The 21,428-nt window shown below is 32.7% G+C and overlaps 1 protein-coding gene across 1 annotated transcript; it reads left to right on the top strand.

The window, feature by feature from the left end:
• Nucleotides 1-716: 716 nt before the first annotated feature.
• LOC100792104 (sodium-dependent phosphate transport protein 1, chloroplastic) lies at nt 717-9,458 on the top strand. Its single transcript, XM_003551260.4, has 10 exons — nt 717-1,176; nt 2,341-2,448; nt 2,556-2,711; nt 3,170-3,385; nt 3,605-3,814; nt 5,277-5,414; nt 7,200-7,301; nt 7,681-7,746; nt 7,955-8,039; nt 9,015-9,458. Exons 1-10 carry the CDS (start codon nt 817-819, stop codon nt 9,110-9,112), a joined length of 1,539 nt encoding a protein of 512 aa, XP_003551308.2. The 5' UTR covers nt 717-816; the 3' UTR covers nt 9,113-9,458.
• The last annotated feature ends 11,970 nt before the right edge of the window (nt 9,459-21,428 follow it).

Below are 21,428 nucleotides of genomic sequence, written 5' to 3'. Positions count from 1 at the left end.
GTTCTATCCTTTTGGGCCTATTGTTTTTAACAATGTTGATCCAAGAAAAGGCACTTATCATTTCTTGTTTTTGTTTTTTTGGACTCTAACAAACTTAATTTTCGAGGTTGATAAAAGAAGAGGAAAAAGAAAGAAAGAGAGAGAAAAGTGATGTTAGTATAACACTTAATTTATCCATAAATTTTATTAACATTTTTTTTTATCATAAATTCATGAATGTTATTTGTGACATATGGAATTAATGGTCGATATTTATAATATTTTTTGGCACATTTTTTTCTTCTTTTCGTACATTGATATTTATAATATTAGGTCTTTAAAAAAAATAATTTCGTTTATTTTCTGTATAACTATATGTTCTTGAATTATTTTAGAAGAACACACAATAATGATTACTTTTATATAAATTTCAATACTTATATTTTATTAAAGAAACTTTAATTTTTATAATTTCCCCTTAATCATCTAATTTTGGCATCACTATTATTATTATTATTATTATTATTATTTTATTATTATTATTATTATTATTATTATTATTATTATACCGCTTACATAAAATGAAATTAAGATGAACTAAATATGAATTTAATTTAGTTTAAACATTACAAAATGGAACAAGTATAAAATTCGATAATCATTAGTCACCCAAGTGGAGGGGTCTTGTTCTGTATGCAGTGTCCACGTGTAAAAACGAGAGCCAGTGCTGATAAAAATCCTCGTCTTGTTCCTTTCTTAAAATATCAACAGTTGTTATATTACAGCAAGTAACAGCGAGCGAAGAAGAAGAAGAAGAAGAAGAACGCAGAAGCCACGATGAGTGGCAGAGCCATTATCTCCTGTTTCTCTCCTCCTTCAACAACTCCATGCTCTGCCCCCATTCCAGTACTCTCGCGCCGAAACCACCTCCTCCATGCAACTCCACCTTCGCCACACCTCCTCTCGCGGCGGAGCCACCTCGTTGTTGCCGGCGGCGGCGGCGGGAAGACGTGGGCAAATGTGAAGTCCGAGAAGAACGTGTCCGAGTCCCCCAAGTACGAGGATGATGCCGTGGTTCAGAAGGCACGTGATTTGGATAACGTGGAAGAGGAAGCCAGGTGGTGGCAAGTGTTCCCCAAGAGATGGGTCATTGTGGTTCTCTGCTTCTCAGCTTTTCTTCTATGTAACATGGATAGGGTGTGTAACTATGTGTAATGTGTGCTCCTTCTTTGATCTTTTAACTGCGTTATTAATTGCTTTCTCAATGCATGCAATTTTGTCTTTGTGAGAGAGGAGCTTTAGAAGCATGTTTATACACTTATACTGAATCTAAGTAGAGCCAAGTAACCTATATAGCTAGCCATGGTACGTAGCTAGTTCCTTAAACATGCTAACAGCAGTGTTCAAGATCTCCCACTGACTAGTGATATGATCAAAGTAGTGTATATAAGTGATGACAAACCTCTCATCTCAAAAGTTAACTTTTGGGGATTAAGTTAGGCTTAAACCCAAATTCTAAGTTGGTATCAAAGTCTATTTTAATGATTGATGTTGGGTTTATCAGGTCACTCGTTATTGGACCATCCGCCGATGTTTAAATCTTGCAAACTTTGTGTTTGAGATGTCCAGTCCTTTACATGAAGACAGTGTGTTGGATATGGTGGGCTACCCTAAATCTCATGAGCTAACTTCATGGGGTTGGGTTAAGCCCAAATCACAATTCTAAGATGGGGTTCAATAAGGCTTTGTTAAGAGAGACAAAATCTACTTTGGTGATCTCTACTTTGGCTATTGGTTGAGATATACCTGTAGTGTATGCCAAAAAAAAATACTGAATATAATTAGAGGTTCAATTTTATTTACTCAAATATTAATTTTTATTTTCAACATGAAATAAAGTTTCTTGCCATTGTGGTCAATAAGTTTTACAAAATATTAAGATGCAATAAGTTTTCCAAAATTGTTATGGTATTCCTATGTGACTTTTGTATTTTTAAAATGTACAAAATAATGTGTTATATTGGTATCAGATTAAGTGTAACAACTTTGAATTTATAGGTCTTGCAAATGTTGACTTTCAAATATTAGAATCTCAGGACAATTTTTAGTATGTGAATCTTAGGCAACACATCATCTTGTGTAGCATTATGTATAAATATTTTCTATATTTAGGTTTTCTTTCTGAATATGTGTCATCACAGAGTTTACTGAACTAAATCCATCTAATTATGGTTATGTCATAGAAAGAAATAATTAGATCATATGGTTCAATTTGCAAAACGTTTGTTTAGTTATCACTGCTGTGGAGTCTTCAGTTAGCTTTTTACCTCTTAGAAACTTCCGTTGATTTCTCATTTGCAGGTAAATATGAGCATTGCTATACTTCCTATGTCTGCAGAGTACAACTGGAACCCGAGCACTGTAGGTTTAATACAGTCTTCTTTCTTTTGGGGATACCTCCTCACTCAGGTAAATGTGGTTTCGTTTTGATAAAGTTTGACTAGTAACTTTTGCTTGCTTGTATGACTTTGAACTTAAGGCTATGAGTCTGAAGCATAGCTAGATTTATGTTGCAGATTGCTGGTGGAATATGGGCAGACACAGTGGGAGGAAAGCAGGTATTGGGATTTGGTGTGGTTTGGTGGTCTGTTGCGACAGCCCTCACTCCTATAGCTGCCAAACTTGGATTGCCTTTCCTACTAGTTGCTCGTGCATTCATGGGGATTGGTGAAGTGAGTTCTGTTAAAATGTTCCAAATGATATGGTTCTCTGCATTCTACTACTTGGAAAAAACTTAATGTTGCTAGTTGCTACTACGTTGGTATTGGTAAAAGAAAACATCTAATAAAGAAAAAACAGTGAAATGTTCCTTTCTTGTAATCCATATTGTGACTGATTTTAGTAATGGTTTTTGGAGAAAACTTGTGTATAGTTGTTTAAGTGTTGTACTGTTGTTTGACCTATTCTCTCATTAGAATTGGAGTTTCACTTCGATAAACATTTAATGCAAACATTTGTTATGCAAATTACTGAGGTAAAACTCCAATTCTGATTGGAGAACAGCACAAACAACACTTAAGGAACTGTATTTAGGTTTTGTTCATTTGATTTATCTAGTTGATGATGATACAATTTGGTGATAACTTTCTTCCATATGGACCTCACTCTTTTTGGCCTTTACCCTTTGTAGGGTGTTGCTATGCCAGCCATGAATAATATTTTGTCAAAATGGGTTCCTGTGTCAGAGCGAAGTAGATCACTAGCGCTGGTCTACAGTGGCATGTATCTTGGATCAGTCACTGGACTGGCCTTTTCTCCCTTCCTAATTCATCAGTTTGGATGGCCATCAGTATTTTACTCCTTTGGTTCTCTAGGGACAGTCTGGTTTTCTGTGTGGCTTAGCAAGGTATGATTTGCGTATGTAAAATTATTTCCTTTACATTCTGAACGTGGAAATACTTGTACACACATTTTCTTTATAGAATTGCTTTTTGTCTAGAAGTTGATTCTCTACCGTGAATTTGCTAGCTAAAACATTTTTTTGTTTCTGAAAAGCTCACCCTATCTTGGTAGAATGTTCTGTTTGCTGATGTGCTAATCTTTTCTGTTATTATGGGATCTGTAGGCACATAGTTCACCTCTTGAAGATCCTGAACTGCGGCCCGAGGAAAAGAAGCTCATTACTACCAACTGTTCCTCCAAGGAACCTGTGAAAACAATACCTTGGAGATTAATTTTGTCAAAGCCGCCAGTCTGGGCTCTGATAGTGTCCCATTTTTGCCACAACTGGGGAACTTTCATTCTACTTACATGGATGCCAACATACTATAACCAAGTAAGTCTTTCTATCTTTTTTGGGCATGTTTCTACTTGATGTGGCGAAGCCAGATTTAGATTTATGCTCTTTATTTTTTTTTTTAAGTTCCTACATGGTTGTGTATGAATTTACCTAGATGATAAAGTTTCCAATACCTATATAAGGAAAAATTCTTAGGGAACCACACCTTAAAATATATATTGCATCGTCTGGTTCTAGGTATAATGTGTTACAATGGACAAAGAGGAAGAGGGAAAGCTGGTGATATAACTGACAGTAAAGTAGCAAACCATGCAAATGATGTAAATAATATAAGGGGAAGGAAAGAAAGAGAGAATATTAGATGTGTTATCTTGGAGGTGGCAGCGCTATAGGCATAAAGGGTTTAAGTATCCTTTGTCAATGTGCATAACCAATCCTGTAGATTGTATCTCGCCGTGCAGGAGGATCTAGGGCCAGAAGTTGGAGGATATGAGGTATAGGAGGGAACATGGGGGTGATTTGCTGCTGGTGTAGTGATCCATTCATATGGTTATATGGATCCTCTTGTGGACAAATGCTGCGGGTAGTATTTGCTTAATCTAGATTGGGGTGAGATATATGTGTTTTGGTGGGATGGGTTGAAGCTTTTGTATTTTGTTTATTAGTTTATGTTTGCGGTGTTAGAAGGCTGAGTTCTGCTGCTGGTTTGGGATTGGGGCTTTATGGGTTCCTAGTATTACCATACTGCTTTCATTCTTGTATTTGCTTTTATTGTCTTGGTTACAGCTTGTAGCCTTGACATTTGTTCCTATCAATGAAATCTTTGTGCCTTTCCAAAACAAAAATGCTGGGTGATGTGGCAAGTTAGAGGCCTTTCTTTTTTGTTTATTTAAGTTTAATTTTGTTTGATTTCATTTTGTTCAAATTTTCTCTATTTTTCTTGTGACCTAGAAGTCAACATCTTCCCTCCTCATACCCCACTAGATGGCAGCCTCTTGTTTCTGGTCACTCTTTTAAATTCTGCTCGATTCCAATCATTTGGATAATTCATTTGGGGATTGTTGATATTAGTGTATTTTGAGTACTACATAAATGTCATGTTATTTCTTTGTTCATGCATTTTGCTGATATTAGTTTATTATCTCTTCTATCTTTCACCTAAAAATCTAATCTACCCATTCATTTTGATATCTTCTCATCCATTTATCACATACTCTTGTTTGTTACTTAGTTGTAAACATCCAATGGCATAAAGTTCATTATGTGAGCATGCTTGCTGCTGATGTTTGACGTTTTAAGCATCCTACTTGACACACTCGTTAAGCACTTAAGCCGCAATTCTCAGCATTATCAATATTCAAGCTTATAAAGATAAGCTTTTGGTTGGATTAATGTTAATATCCTGACATACAAAATATTTGGATTCGTAATCTTCATGGATATTTGAAAAACAATTGACACTGTTTAAAATTAACTAAAGTTATTTTCATATATCTAGGTCTTGAAGTTTAATCTTACAGAATCTGGGCTATTTTGTGTTTTACCATGGTTGATAATGGCTATTTCTGCAAATGTTGGTGGTTGGATTGCAGACACTCTAGTGAGCAAGGGTGTATCAGTTACAAGGGTCCGCAAGGTATAATCTCCCTTCAATATTTTATTTTGTCTTACTTTGTTGGGATTTCGGCAAGAATAACAAATCACCCAAGTAACAAAGTAGTGAGTAGATATCGTCTCCACATGGACTTTGCAATATAATTACAGTAAATTAAGTAGACTACGAAGATTAAATTGTTGAATGTAAAGACAATTGCAGAATTTAAATGAGTTTAATGCAAGAAAAACTAGTAGGGAATTCTGTCGGTAAACATAGAAAAACAGGTTCTCACAATAAGATGAAATAGTTGGGGTTTAACTTCATCAAACTAACCTAACATGCATTACCAATTATCCTTATTCAATTGAGACTACGTTATTATCAACCACAATTTATCCTAAACTCAATTCCTTAAGCGAGAGAACTTAAGTCCCTTGACTTCACTACCAATCCCTTGATTAGTGTAGCTAAATGAATTGCATTAAGAATAAGGGTTTTAACGATGATCAATCCTTGTTTACCCTATCCCTAGGCATAAAAATTATTGGTTGTCTTCTTTAATTCACATTTCAAATAGATTTTTCCTACTATAATTGATCATAATGGATTAAGTAATTAGGTGATCAATCAAAAAACAGGCAATAGGCACAAAAGAAGAACAATAACAATTGCTTTATTGAATAAGAGAAACAGCAATAACATGAAGGTAGTCTAATTACATTAAACCCAATGGAGGTGGAATTAGTTACTCATAGCTATGGGAACCAAAGGATTTGATGAAGAGATAATCAAAATAGAGTCCTTGAACTTAGATGCCGCCACACTCTTGTTTTTTCTTCTCTGAAAATGCTCTCTCTCGCCCTCTGAATTTATGCCACTCTTCCTAAATCATGGGTCTTTTATATTAGTAATGGCAGTTGGGTATGTCTGATAAGCTTGCTTAAGCAAGCGCGACAACATTTGAAGCTTCCAGGGATGTGGCTCACTTAAGCAGGCTAAAAGGCCTCACTTAATCGAGGTCAATTAATTTTGGACCTCAAAATTTTGGCTCACTTAAGCGAGGTCAGTTTAGTGGACTTCTTGGGTCTTTATTCCTCCTCTGCTCCATTGAGTGAGCTTCCTACTAGTTCTCCAAAGGCACCCTTCAACAAAATCCTTCAAAATTAACAAAAACGCAAATATCAAGCAGAGAAAGTAACAAAACTAAATTTCTAACTTGAAAATGATTTTATTCCTAATTCAAGTAAATGAGGTACAAACATAGCCCAAAAGCATTATCAGAAATACAGCAAAAATGCAAGTATAGGTGGCAATTATCAAGCTTCCTTTTGGAAAAACAGTTCTTTAGATGAATTCTTCACCAACTTCCTTTATATAAAGGGCTAGGGAACTATTGCCTATCCTTTAATATTCAAGTAATAAAAAATGAAAAGAAAACCAATCTTTGTTTTGTTTGCATCTCCAAATTGCCACAGGTTCTTACACTTGTTTTATATATAATTAAGTTCAAACTGGATAATATTTTGTTTCTTAATTTTAACGATTTTAATTTGAGAAAAAGTGTTAATACATGTTTCTATATAATTTTCTGATATGTTGCTGGGGCTGTACCCCAAGTTTTTAGGTTACAATTTACTAATGTGGCTTACTTTTTGAGAGGTGCATAAAGCTTAAAACTATTTCTACAAAATTTGGAGGCAAATTTTCTTTGCCTTCTATGTCCTTAAGTATTTAGCAGCCTACTTCTTTGACTACTTGTTTGCTAAACTCAATTCCATTGCTACAAAGTTATAAGCTTCACAATCTAGTTCTACATCTTTGCAGATAATGCAAACAATTGGATTTCTCGGACCAGCTTTCTTCTTAACTCAATTGAGCCATGTCAATTCTCCGGTGATGGCTGTTTTGTGTATGACGTGCAGCCAGGTTTGCTTCTTGTTTTGTATTATGCACATTTTTAATTCTGAGAAGGCAGTCTCTGTGTAATCCTAACATAAAATTTGCTTATATTTGTGTATCTTCTTTGTATGTTTCTGGAGAAAGTTACTTAATACTTGTATGAAGTTTCTTAAATTTGAGTATCACTTCAATAATTTTATTACGATTTTTAGTTCATACTGCATAATCTGAAAATTTGAATGGCAAATATAAATTTTCTTGACAATGGTCTTGGAACTTCTCTTGATGAGCTTAACTACACATTCTCATTTTGCTAAATCTTCATATAAAGTTAGAAAGTGTCGGTTCATCCATTCATCCTATTGAGCTTCCTCTTTCATAACTTTTTCAAATTCTTCCTGAATAGGGAACTGATGCTTTCTCTCAGTCCGGATTGTATTCAAACCATCAAGATATCGCCCCTCGATATTCTGTAAGTGGATTCATTGTACTTAGATTTTTCTGCAATTTGGAGTTCTACATTTGATATGTTATATGTGGAATGATGATGCAACAAATACTTTGAAGGTGTGCTAATTCATGGCCATCTACAGTCATCTCACAATTAGTTGGTTAAATAGTAATGTCATTTGGGAAGGAAAAAGAAAAAGAAAATATTTATTGCCTCTTTTTGTCCTTAGGGCATATTGCTTGGTCTATCTAATACCGCTGGAGTATTGGCTGGTGTCTTTGGAACAGCAGCAACAGGTTACATTCTACAACATGGTAAGTATTTGTTGCTCATATTTTCTTGGTTACTGAATGTTAATGATTAACTATTAACTATACTAAAAGCTTAATGCTTAGATCCCAACTAAATATATGACTAATGTAGTCCTTAACTCCTTCCAAGGCTTGGGCAATCCTTACCTTTCAAGCCACTTTTGTGAGGTTGAGTTATAGTCTTAAACCCAAAATTTAAGTGAGCCTATCCTAGAATCATTATTGAGTCAATTGTATATATGTCTAGGCTCTAGATGCCTAGTCTTGGGTGTGAGAGGGTGTGCTGAGGTCCCACATTGACTAGACATATGCCAATGTAGTCCTTATAATTCTTGGACAATCCTCACCTTACTAATTAGTTTTATGAGGTTGAGTTAGGCCTCACATTCTAAGACTTGAGCTATTAAGTGAAGGATCACAATTGATTTTATTACATCTCTTATAATAGTTAATTAAGATTGAGTATATGTTTGCATTGTGCGCAATCTGTGAATAGTCTCAGTGAGCCTTTTGGTATTGTTGGTACTTTCATTTTAAGCAACATGGTGTGATGTTTTCATACTGTATTTCTAGACTACTGTCTCAGAATTGTTTTATTCAATTATCTATTTTAGATAAACAGTAAGGAATTAAATTAATAAAATAAACTCAAGGCTGTGGTTTGAGCACATATTGGTCTCACATTTACCAGATTATGCAATGCTGAAGCTTTGTAAGCAAGCATGAGTTAAACTGAGGTGGTTCATCCTAAGTTGGCTTCCCCTCTTTTCCTAAGAGAACATTCATTTCTTTGTTCTTTAGATTAAATGAAGACTGATGATCACGTAAATAAAGTTCTTAACCACTTTAATTGTTTTTATAAAATCTCCACCTTCCCGTTGAAGTTCTGTAGCATAATTTGTTGTGCTTAATACTTGATTGAAATCTGATCTTTGGGACAAGAATATAATACTGCTGGTTTTCTTTGACTATTTTCAGGCTCCTGGGATGATGTTTTCAAGGTTTCAGTTGTGTTGTATTTGGTTGGAACTGTGGTGTTTAATCTTTTTTCAACTGGTGAAAAGGTCTTGGAATAACTTACTTTCATTGATCATTGGTACTTGTCATGCCACATGTATAGATAAGTCTCGCGTACTTTCCCACAGAATGGTAAATTTTGTGGATAGAGGAGCATTGAGCATAGATCAGAGGGATGGCAATGTGTCCGTGAAAAATGAACTGGCATAATTTAGTCCCTGATGTTTTTATCAAGGGAAAAGGTTTAGATGATTCTACTCTCATGCTTCTGTTTTTTCTCCCATTTTTGGTGGGAAGATCATAGTGGTTGCTTAGTTTAAAATCATACTTGTAAATATTATTTTCATACCAACACATCAATTTTGTAACAATTCAACAAGAAAAGTGATTCATGTTATTCATCAAGCTTCGTCTGTCTCTGGAATTTCTTATCCGCCTATTTTGCTTGCATCCTTTGGTCAAATAAGTTGGTAATGTGAGTGTTGCCAGTCAAACTACATGCCATAATGAACTGTTGGAGTTGGATTCTTCGATTTCCTTTTCTTATGGGCATCATTGGGACCTACGGTTGGTTCTTCTTACACGAGTTTATGCATTAACACGTGATACAAAATTAACATTTACCTCGTTCTAATGTACTGGAGTAAATAATGAGTTCACTTAATTCATTATTTGGCATGACACTTGTGTAACATATGTCTGAAGGTACGTTGTTAGACTAAAATCTCTAACCATTCATTTAGAAGTCATTATTATCAATTAATAGTCATTACCACTTTAGTAATCATTATCATTCATTAGTAGTCATTTAATATTTGGATTTTCAACTCCAAGATTGATGGAGCAATTGACATTCTAAAACGTATAGATAATTTTTTTTTTATATTCTCCTACTTGGTCTAAACGTTTTGACTGACTGATTAAAATAAGTTCATGTTCAATCTTCTTAAGGAATGAACATACAAACCATAGTGACAGTTCCTCTTATAACAAGTAATATCATCCATATATTATAACATGTTCGATTTCACAAGTAGCATACTCAAGGTGGTGATAAAATTTAATGAATAAACTCAATGCTTATCCTTGTTCCAAAACATAATTTTTCTCAGATAAATCAATGTACACTTGAATATGAGAAAATATCACAATATAAAAGTTTCAACATTAACCTGTATGAATACAGTCATAAAGTGAAACCAAATCTCATTCTCTCTACATGATCCTTGAATTTAAACGGTGGTATGCCTATAGTCAAAGGATCAACGATCATCAACTCGGTGCTTATATGCTCAATGATCACTTTCTTGTCTTTTACTTTTTCTCTAATGGCTAAGTACTTAATGTCGATGTGCTTACTTGGACTTCCACTTTTGTTATTCTTAGTCATAAAAATAACAACTAAGTTATCGTAGAAAATTCTCAAAGGCCTTAAAATAGTATAACTATCTTTAGCCTAGAAATGAAACTCTTAAGTCATACACCATGTGATGTAGCCTCAAAGCAAGAGACAAACTCAGCTTCCATGGTAGAAGTAATATTTAAAGTCTGTTTAACACTCCTTGATGAAATAATTCCACCAATCATCATGAAAATGTACCCAGATGTTGATTTGCGAGAATCAACATAGCCAACAAAGTATGAGTCTGAATAACCAATTACATCTAGATTGTTTGTTTGTCTATACATAAACATGTAATCTTAGGTCCCTTGAAGGTATCTCATCACTTTCTTTGCAGCTCTTCAATGGTTAATACCTGGATTACTCTGATATCTTTCTAACATTCTAACTACAAAAGCAATGTTAGGCCTTGTGCATACTTGAGCATACATGAGACTTCCAACAACTGAAGCATAAGGAATGTTTTTCATCAGTTCCCCCTCAAAGTCATTCTTTGGGCATTGGTTCAAATTAAAACTATCACTCTTCACAATGGGAGCGACACTTGGTAAACAATCTTTCATCCGAAATCTCTCTAAACTTTTGTTAATATAGGTTTCCTGTGATAGACCTAAAATACCTCGAGGTCTATCTCTATGAATCTTAATGTCAATGACATAAGATGCATCACCCATATCCTTCATGTCAAAATTATTAGAGAGAAATTGTTTCATCTCATGTAGCAAGCCCCGATCATTGGCTGCAAGTAAAATATCATCTACAAATAAAACAAGAAAACATATTTTATTCCCACTGACCTTGTGGTATATGCATACATTCATGGGGTTTTCATAAAAACCAAATGAAGAAATTATCCCATGAAACTTAAGGTACCATTGATAGGAGGCTTGTTTTAAATCATATATAGATGTATTAAGCTTGCAAACCAAATGCCCACCACTGCTAAAGGAGAGAACTTCAGGTTCCTATTCTAAATCACCATTAAGAAAGGTTGTTTTCACATCCATTTGTTGCAACTCAAGGTTAAAATTAACAACTAATGCCAAGATGATACGAAGATAGTCTTTTTTAGATACAGGAGAAAAAGTCTCTATGTAGTCGATTTCTTCTTTTTGAGTAAATCCCTTAGCAATAAGTCTTGCCTTGTATCTCTCAGTGTTGCCTAATGAATCCATTTGGTCATAAAGACCCATTTATAGCCAATGGCCTTTGCCCCATTAGACAACTCTACAAGGTTCCAAACTCCGTTACTCTGCATGGAATTCATCTCATCCTTCATGACATCATACCATAAATTTGACTCTTTACAACTCATGGCTTGATCAAAAGTTTCAGGATCCTTTTCAGCTCCAATATTATAGTCAGATTCTTGCAAGTATACAATATAATCACTAAGAATAATTGATTTTCTTACTCTAGTATACCTCCTTAATGTTGTGTTGCATCAACATTTTCTTGGGGATCATGTTGTTCAACTAGTTGTTCATCATTTTTAGGAATTTGATGATCAACTTGATCTACTGGATTATTAGCAACATGTTGTGGAATATCAATTATGTGTTGTTCATCATCCCTTTGAACTTGAGGGGTATGAATTACAACCAATCTTTCACTTGATGTGGAAGGTTGAGACTCTATATGATCAATTTCAGAACCTAAGTCCCTCAATTGATCACTCCTATTGATCAAGTCATCTTCAAGAAACTTGACATTTCTTGATTCCACAGTCCTAATAATATGATATGGACAGTAAAACCTATAACCCTTAGACCTTTCGGCATATCCTATGAAATACTCACTAATAGTCCTCGGGTTAAGTTTCTTCTCTTGTGGGTTATATATTCTCACCTTAGACAGACAACCCCAAACGCGCATATGTTTCAAACTCAGTTTCCAACCTTTAAATAACTCAAAAGGTGTCTTTGGGAAAACCTTGGTTGGAACACAATTTACTATATACACCATTGTCATGAGTGCTTTAGCCCACAAAGATTTAGGAAGATTGGAGTTGCTAAGTATGCTCCGTACCTTGTCCAATAATGTTTGGTTCCTTCTTTCTGCCACACCATTCTGATTTGGAGAACCAAGAATAGTATATCGGGCAACAATCTCATGTTCTTGAAGAAACTTTGCAAAAGGACCAGGTGTTTGTCCATTCTCGATATATTGGCCATAATATTCTCCACCTCTATCTGATCTCACTATTTTTATTTACTTGTCACATTGGTTCTCAACTAGACTTTGAAGGCATCCAATGCTTCATTTTTGTTATAAAGCAAATAAACATTCATATATCGTGAATAATCATATATAAAGGTGATACAATATTTCTAACCATGTGCATCCATATCTGGACAACAAATATCAATATGAATTATTTCTAATATGCTTGAACTCCTGTTAGCACCTTTCTTAGACAAGTAGGTCTAATTACCCTTAATGTAGTCCACACAAGTCTTAAAGTCAGCAAAATCTAGAGTATTGAGTACTCCATCTTTCACTAACCTTTTAATCCTCTCAATAAAGATATGTCCTAATCTCCGGTGCCATAACATAGAGGAATTCTCATTAATATTATACCTTTTAATGCTAGTTTGAACATACATTGAACTATAAGTGGCATAATTTTGTAAACTAAGAAGATAAAAACCATCAGACAAGATATCATTCCCAACACATTCAGAATTATAAAATAACTCAAACAACGTGTCTTTAAAATTAAAGGAATATCCAAAAGGTACGAGTCTGGAAACTGTTAACTCATTGGGAAGTGCACCAATTTGTCACAAGTAGTAAAGTACTTGGAAGTCCAAGTGTCGAATCCACAGAGACTTTGTTTGTACTTAGATTGATGTAAACCTAATTTACAAGTAAGAGATAAAAAATTTAAATGTAAAATTTAAAGAAAGTAAGAGAGAGAAAGGATAAGAAATTTAAAATAAAAGATTAGGAGATAAGATAAAAATTAAAGAGATAAGAGATTAAAGTAAAAGATAAGAAATGTAGAAGATAAAATAGATAAGATAAAAAAAAAAGTGAAAGATAATGATAAAATGATGAATTCAAAATGTGATAATGTTGGGACCTAACATGCCTTATTTGCCTAAGATATATTATTTTAGATTTTTCTCTATCAATTAGGTGAATTTTTCCTACCAATATCTATTAGAATACTTGTCCCTGATATCTCACGATGACAAACCTATCTTACCTATCTATCTCCCAAATGTCTTTGCAAAGACTCAATGAATAAAATGCATGAAGTTCTAATTCTAGATGTTGGCTTTGATGCATGGACATAATGCAATCACTCTATGTCTAACAATGATTTTATTAAGATACCCGTTCCTTTGAGTTCTATTAGAAATTATCCTCTTTCGAGCTTCTAATCCCTAAAACTGATGCATATAAGACCTTCCTTGTATTTTTACTAAGGATTACCCTCTTTCGAGTGCCAACCCCTAAAGATGATGCAAGGATGAATGATACATGAAATTAAAATAAGAAAGGATAATAGGAAAGAAAACACCTCTTTGTATTGATAGATATGAAGCATACAATACATCTTTATGCTTTTTAAGCTTGTAAGTCCCTAACTAAGGGGCTTTAGCCTCTCATTGTCATGAGAGGCTTTATAATTTAGGGGCTGATGTGGATAGAAGAAGAAGGATGAATAGAGGAGGAGAAGGAGATAATGGGCATAGATAGAAGGTTTCCCCTATTAGAGATACTCAGGCTTAGGATGTATTCATTAGAGAGCTTAGAGTCTTCAGGGTGGTGTCTTTTTCTTCTGTTTCCTACTCCTTTTATAGGCCTAAGGTAGCTTACCTTTCACATTGGCTTCATGTCGAGTGCGGGCTTTCACACTAAGCGTGCCTTTAGGCTTCCTCCTGGGCCTTCTTCGCGCAAAGCCTGAGTTTTCCCTCTTAGTGAGGGTGCGCGCTAAGCGAGTTGTCCAATTCTTCCAATTTTTTCTTCAAGGATTTTTCTTCCAATTTTTGCATCAATTTTCCTCCAAAGCACTTTAAATCTTCTTCTTTTAACTTCTGCTAATAAAAAATTGCAAAGATATTAATTTCTTTATTATTTTATTAAAAACAACAGTAAAGTAAAGAAATTGCAATCATTCTTAGCCAAAATTAACCATCAAATTAACTCAAATTTCACAGTTATTAGAAACAGAAATCAGGTTTCGAGAAAAACTTAGCACATAAAAGGTATTTTCTAATTTTAAAATAAAGCCGCTATTTAAAGTTAAAATGCAAGTTCCAATAGGCTCCACAGGTGAGCCTAGCTTATTGCTTGATAAAATGCTTTGCTGACTTCCCATTGGTTTCCTTTGGTTTTGCGGTAAAGAATTTGCAATATGGATTGTAGATCCAGAATCAATCCACCAGGTGTTAATATTAACACTAGCCATATTAGATTCATAACATAATAATGAGATTGATTTACCTTTCTTCTCAAGCAAATTTGGGGCAATTCTTCATGTGTCCCTTCTTTTTACAAAAGAAACACTTTGTCACCTTCTTAATATTAGCTTGAGGTGGTATTTTACCATTCCCCTTCTAATTAGCTTGAGACATAGTTGTTTTGTTCTTCCCATAAGCAATTTTCAGCAATGCACTCTCGCCCATCTCCATTATAAGCCTTTATTCTTCCTGAACACACATGACCATTAATTTATTGATAGACCATTTGTCCTTATGTGTGTTGTAGGAAATCTTAAACGGCCCATATTCCAGTGGAAGGGTGTTCAAAATGAAGTACACCAGAAAGGACTCAGACATATTAACCTATAGTTTCTTAAGTTGAGCTGAAATATCTCGTATTTGCATTATGTACTCACGCACACCTTTTCACATTGGTGAGCCAGAGAGAAGAGAACTTAATGATCAGGGTGCTTGCTAAAGCCTTATTTGAAATGATGAACTGGTCATTAATAACCTTAAGCAAGTCTCAAACCTTTTCATGCTGGTCGACACGTATCCCAGCTGTAATTTTGATCTTAATGAACATCACGTTGAGCCAGTTGGATCAATTCCACCGCTCATATAGAGCAACAGCAGCTGGGCTACTTTCATAAGTGATTGCAGGTGGTTCGACTTTTCTTATAGCATAGTCTATGTCCATCCACCCTAATTGCAGAAGAATTCTCTCCTTCCATATCTTATAGGTATTTCCTTTGAGTTCGAGAACATCACATTGAATATAAAAAAAATTAACAGTTTGAGAAGCTGCAAAAATCCAAAGGCTTATGATAGAGCTCAACAGCAGCGCCCCAAGAGAGAGACCCACAAACCCGCTCACCTGCATGGCTACGTGCAACCATAGTGCATAATGTACTGTTTTTGCCATTCGTAGTATAGTACGTAGAGTAGTGCGCATTAGAATATTCGCTGTCAGAAATTGTCGGGTTTGTTATTTTGTGTCGCGCGTGTGTCATTTTGTGCTCGTGACTGTTATTGCAAGCCTTATCCTTGTAATAGAAGGTTCTCGTATCTCGAGAACCCTATATATAGTAATAGTGCATTGAATAAAGGCAAGAACATTCACCTTCAGCTTTGTATTTTCCTCTTCCTCTTCTTTGGAGATTCCCTTGATCTCGAAGCCAAGGAACCACCCCTATCAACTTATGTCAAGATTTGAGACACATTAATCTTAATTGTATGTTTTACCAATGTAAACATACCAGAAAATTAAATCTTGTGACATAAAAATTGCTTGTGGGCTATAAATTTTTAATTCAATAAGAAACAATTAAAGTTTATGATAAAATAATCAAATTACATACTCAAATTCATGCTTTACGAGTATAACATGAAAATAATTCGATTTTCTATCGCAAATATTTACTTTATGATAAAACTAACAAATTATACATACTTTATGATCCCTGTTGGAAAACCATAAAAAATAATATGTCATTTTATCCAAATTAATTATACAAATATTATAAAAATTCCTGTGAGATAAAATTCATTACATAAAGTACAATCAATCACAATATTATGCTTAATTCCTTATATGATCTTTAAACAACTTAATATATAATTTTAATCAAATTATAGATGTTGTGGCTAATCCATAATTAATCAAAATCATAAAGATCACTTAGACATAAAACTTAATCATATGAGAATAAATCATATTATGCATTTCAAGATCAATATATAATACAGTGATGAATAAAATTCTCATACATAATTTCAAAATTGAAATATAATATTATGCATTTGATTTCATATATATATATATATATATATATATATATATATATATATATATATATATATATATATATATATATATATACACACACACACAACACCGTTTTACACGATTCAAAAGCCAAAAAATAAGGAAATCAACCAAAATAAGGATTTCTAATCTTATTTTTAACAAACAAGGCTCCAAACACCAAAAACAAAATTAAATAGAAAAAATACCAAAAATCAAAAATGGAGAAGGCGTTCTTCCAAGCTTTCACTCTCTTTCTTTGTAGATGGTGTATCGAATAAAATTGAAAGATGTGAGTTGAGGAACCAAACACATGTCCTATGTATAGGCATCATACTATTACATGTGCAAAGTAAAATTATTTATTTATAATTGAAAAAAAAAACATATGCTGTATATAGGCATCATACGTAAAATTTTCGAATGACTATTTATTTATAATTGAAGAAAGACATCATACTATTACATGTGCAAAGTAAAATTATTATATGACACCTACTACACTTAATAAAAAAATCACATTGGAAAGTTTTAAACAATATTTAAAGTTTACATATTGCTTCATGTAATAGTATTTATTTTTTTAACATGGTATTGATACAAAGTTATCCTTCACCGAAAGCGGTAAAAAATTTTGGTCCGGGATCTTGAGCATATATAAAGTGAGTATTTTTTTTATACAATTTATTTCATATTCAAAAGTCAAACAAGATTTAAACGCTTAATCACTTAATTAAAAAACATAAATCACTATCACTTATGTCAATATTAGTGTCAACCTAAACTTTCATGTGATAGTTTTGATATTGAACACTTTTTCTCTTTTAAGTGAATCGAAAACTGTTTTGTTGGTTGAACCTTATGTAAGAAAGAAAGGAGAAAAAAAGTTGTGCCATGACAAAAATTACTATTCTGAAAGCAAATTTCTGTGGACGGATTGAAATATAGAGAAAAGAAAGGGAGAAATGATGAAAAGCAGATAGATGTTGTTGATGAATGAAGTCTCGTGCTGGTATACTTTTTATAGTGTAAATGTGATGAGACCTTGGCAATCAAATAAAGACAGATTTCATTTTTTATTATAAAAAAACACAATCAATTTCATTTTTATTTTTTATTTTTGAAAGACAAAGGGTAATGCCTTCTAATTTATTCACCTTAAATTTCTTTTCTAACTTCTGGATTACTCTCTCATCTTTATTTTTAATTATTTTCTCTCATCCCTCTCCAGCAGTCCAGCTTAGTTCCCCTTTTTGTGCTTGCTTTTCTCTTTTCTATCTCATATTTTTTTCCTTTCTAGAATATGTGAAAGCTTTCAGTATTTTTTCTTTTTTTTTTTTAACTTTTTATAACGTTTTAGATTTTGTTAAATTTCTTGATATGTTACATTCTCTTTTTTAAAGAAGGAATTCTTTTGAGAAATATCTTAAATTTGGTGAATTAAGTTAATTGATCGAGAGAAATTCTGTGTATTGTATGAAATGTGGGATTGATTTTCGATCAAAATTTTAAGTTTGGATGAAGTTGGAAAAGCCACTAACAAGGCCAACACCTAGCAACAAAGGAGCCACAACAACGAGAGGTATGTGCAACTCTTTTATTTTTTATTTTTTTTAATCAATTTCTAGGTTCATTGTGATTTAAACTGACATATGTATTCTTTTATGATCTATTATTACTTAAAACAAAGAAATGCGTCTTAGTTGGGTCAAAGAATGTCTTGGAGAGTCCTTTACCGGAGACAAACAACATGCCTCTCAGTCAATTAAAGAAGATGAAAGTTGGAATGATTCATATTTCAATGTATTCTTTTGTTATTAATTTTTGGTTTTTAATTTTACATTTTTATTTTTGGAATTAGATCACAATGGATGTTGTATATAGAATTAGGCACCTATGTGTAGCGTTGTAAACCTATTAATTACTGCATCTCATCTCATTTTGCTTTGACTTCACATTCAATTTATTATTTATATTTTTCTTTAATTCTCTTCGTATTCTTAGCTTTTATATCAAATCTTGGATGAAAAAAAATAAAAGAAGTTTTCTTCAAATTTAAAATATTTTTTTAAATTGAAAATTTCCTCTTTTTTGGATTTTTTTACTCATAATTTTATTTTATATTTAACTTTAAATTTAGAGGGCATTATCACTAGGTTCATAATTTGATATGTTTTATATTGTTAAGGTGAATTAAATTTAGAGTCTTACTCAAAACATAAATAAATCAGACAAATAAGCACATCATTTGTTAGACTTGATTTTCTACATATTTTTATACTTTTTGTCCAATGCATGCACAAAAAATAATTTATTAAATAACCATAAATAGTAGAAAATATATATATGGATAAATTTGTATAGAAAAAATATTAAATTAAAATTAATATCTTCATCAATATACAATAAGAAAAATAATTACTCTAAATCAGAAAGAAAGAAAAAAAATAACCACCGTATTCTTAGTTGTGATAATTTAAAAGAATAGGATAATTAGAAAAGAGTGGTGGTTAATCAACCGAGTGTTGATAGTGGTATTTTAAGGGAAATATACTAAAAAAAATGATTAATTAACTACATGTGGGTAAATGTATAATGTGAATAAATAACAGTTGCAACGAGGTCTGTAATTTGCCAATTGTTTATCCATTTGTGAATCATGTGTTTTGATGCACTTATTGTTGTTAATGTTGTGATAAAAAAGTAGAAAGGTACTGATGAATAATAATAATAATAATAATAATAATAATAATAATAATAATAATAATAATAATAATAATAATAATAATAATAATAATAATAATAATACTTTCATATTTAAACACATTCACGTTCATATTAGACCATTCCTAACGTATATTCCTACTCCTACTAATATATCCATATAAGTTAAATATATGAGTGAAAGCAAAGTAAGTACACAGCCCTACCTACTTTTAGTCTCTTGTATGTACGACCATTTAATTAATATGCCAAAGTCCTATCATTTATTAGTATTCTTGAGAGCCCAGTATAGTGTAGAGTGCAAGAGAAAGGGTAGTAAGAGACGGTTTAACCGAAGAGAGAAAATGGGTTTGCTACAAATTGGAAACAAATGGAAATCTATAGATCAGTCATCGTGAGAAGAAAACATGTATAAACCAATAGAGTTTACTGGCTTAATTCTTCTGAGTATAGAGGTGGAAACCTTCTGAAGAAACTTCTCTTTTAGCTCCTTTAATTTTTCCATAGTAAACTGCACCAACCAAAGATTTTGATCTTTTTCTCTTCTTTTCGCTTTTCATCTCAAAACTAACCCGTCAATTTTAAGTCAAATGGTTTGTCTATTCAAATTAATGCAATCTAACAAATTAGACAAATGTATGATTTTACACACACTATTCTCAGACCACATACTCATGCTTTGTAGAAATTCATGCTGAATAGAATATTTAAATCAGCGTAGTTAAAATTTGGTAGTATATGATAACTCAGATCGATATTATCATGTACTTAAATAAACAAGTAGTACTGTAGTAGTATACAGAACTGGTATTATACTGTATTGTATAATTAATTTTGGTAGCGAAAACCAAGTCATTAGTTATCTACGTATCTTTTCTGATGAGCATAAAGTCGTCAGAATGTTTTAGATTTTCAATGGTCGAACTGTCAGTAAATGATATCCACGAGATTTATTCTGCAAATTACCAACAAGGTAATTTTCATTCGAAATGGTTCGTTGAGAAGTATAAGGGTTAAACTGTTTGTAATTTTTATGCCTTTCAACGTGGAATAAGATGTTACTACTGATAACTTAGTCACAACTCATAATTTGTATAATATGATATGATTGATAAATAATTAGAGATTTAAATATAAGATTTATGTGTATAAGAAAATTTATTGAGAGATATTATCTCATTAAATAAATTTTTGTATCCTAGAAAAATTAATCTTTAATTCTTGATTGAGTATATCTGAATTCATCCAAAAAATTATTAGTAAAATTAGACCATTCAGTCACACATCTTTACTCACATTTTAATTTCCTATTACTAGATGTCCTTAACTCCTAATATTGAACATTAAAAAGAAAGAATATAAAAAAACCATCAATCAATCAATTATATTTTTTTCTTTAATTCTTGAAAGAAAAAAAAACTTACCATTTCAACATTTCATTAAAAACTAACAAATAAATTTGATTATAATAGTTAAGATATTATACATAAATATTTATTGAGAGATCAAAATCATTCATTAATACTAACAAAATCCAACACAATTGATACATAATCATGTGAATGGAGAAAATTTTATTGAAAGAAATAAAATTCATTTTCATTATCTTCATGCGTCAAAAAAATCTAGTCTCTGACAATCCGGTAAGGCGATATCCTTGGTAAAAAAAAAAAATCATCTTATTAATCATATGAAAAAAAAAAGTGTTTTCATCTGAAAATATATTATACATAATAAAGGATTAAAAGTATAATTAAAAAAATCCTAGACTTTTTTTTTATAGGTCTAAACCTACTATTTTTCCTTGCAGTCTTGGACCCAAAAGTAGAAGCAAGTCAGAGACCATGGACACTGTGTCCAATGGGCCAGTGCCTCCAACTTAAAAATCATACCAATAGAGGCCCAGTTGCTTATGACCAAAAACAGAAAAGTGGCCAATGCAAACTGCATGGAGAGTGGAGACAATGTTCAACCCAAAAAGGGGTGGGAAAAGCCAATGGATGTGGTGC

The sequence above is a fragment of the Glycine max genome, chromosome 18, assembly GCF_000004515.6.
Source record: "Glycine max cultivar Williams 82 chromosome 18, Glycine_max_v4.0, whole genome shotgun sequence".
Taxonomy (NCBI): Eukaryota; Viridiplantae; Streptophyta; class Magnoliopsida; order Fabales; family Fabaceae; genus Glycine; species Glycine max.
The sequence above is the reverse complement of the archived record's forward strand: the minus strand, read 5'-3'. Positions and strand labels throughout refer to the sequence as shown.

Excerpts from the sequence above, each read along its gene's own strand:
- LOC100792104 (XM_003551260.4), top strand. The coding sequence starts at position 817 with ATGAGTGGCAGAGCCATTATCTCCTGTTTCTCTCCTCCTTCAACAACT. Across the intron at positions 2,712-3,169 it reads CATTCATGGGGATTGGTGAA|GGTGTTGCTATGCCAGCCAT; the intron begins GTGAGTTCTGTT and ends TACCCTTTGTAG. Across the intron at positions 8,040-9,014 it reads AGGTTACATTCTACAACATG|GCTCCTGGGATGATGTTTTC; the intron begins GTAAGTATTTGT and ends GACTATTTTCAG.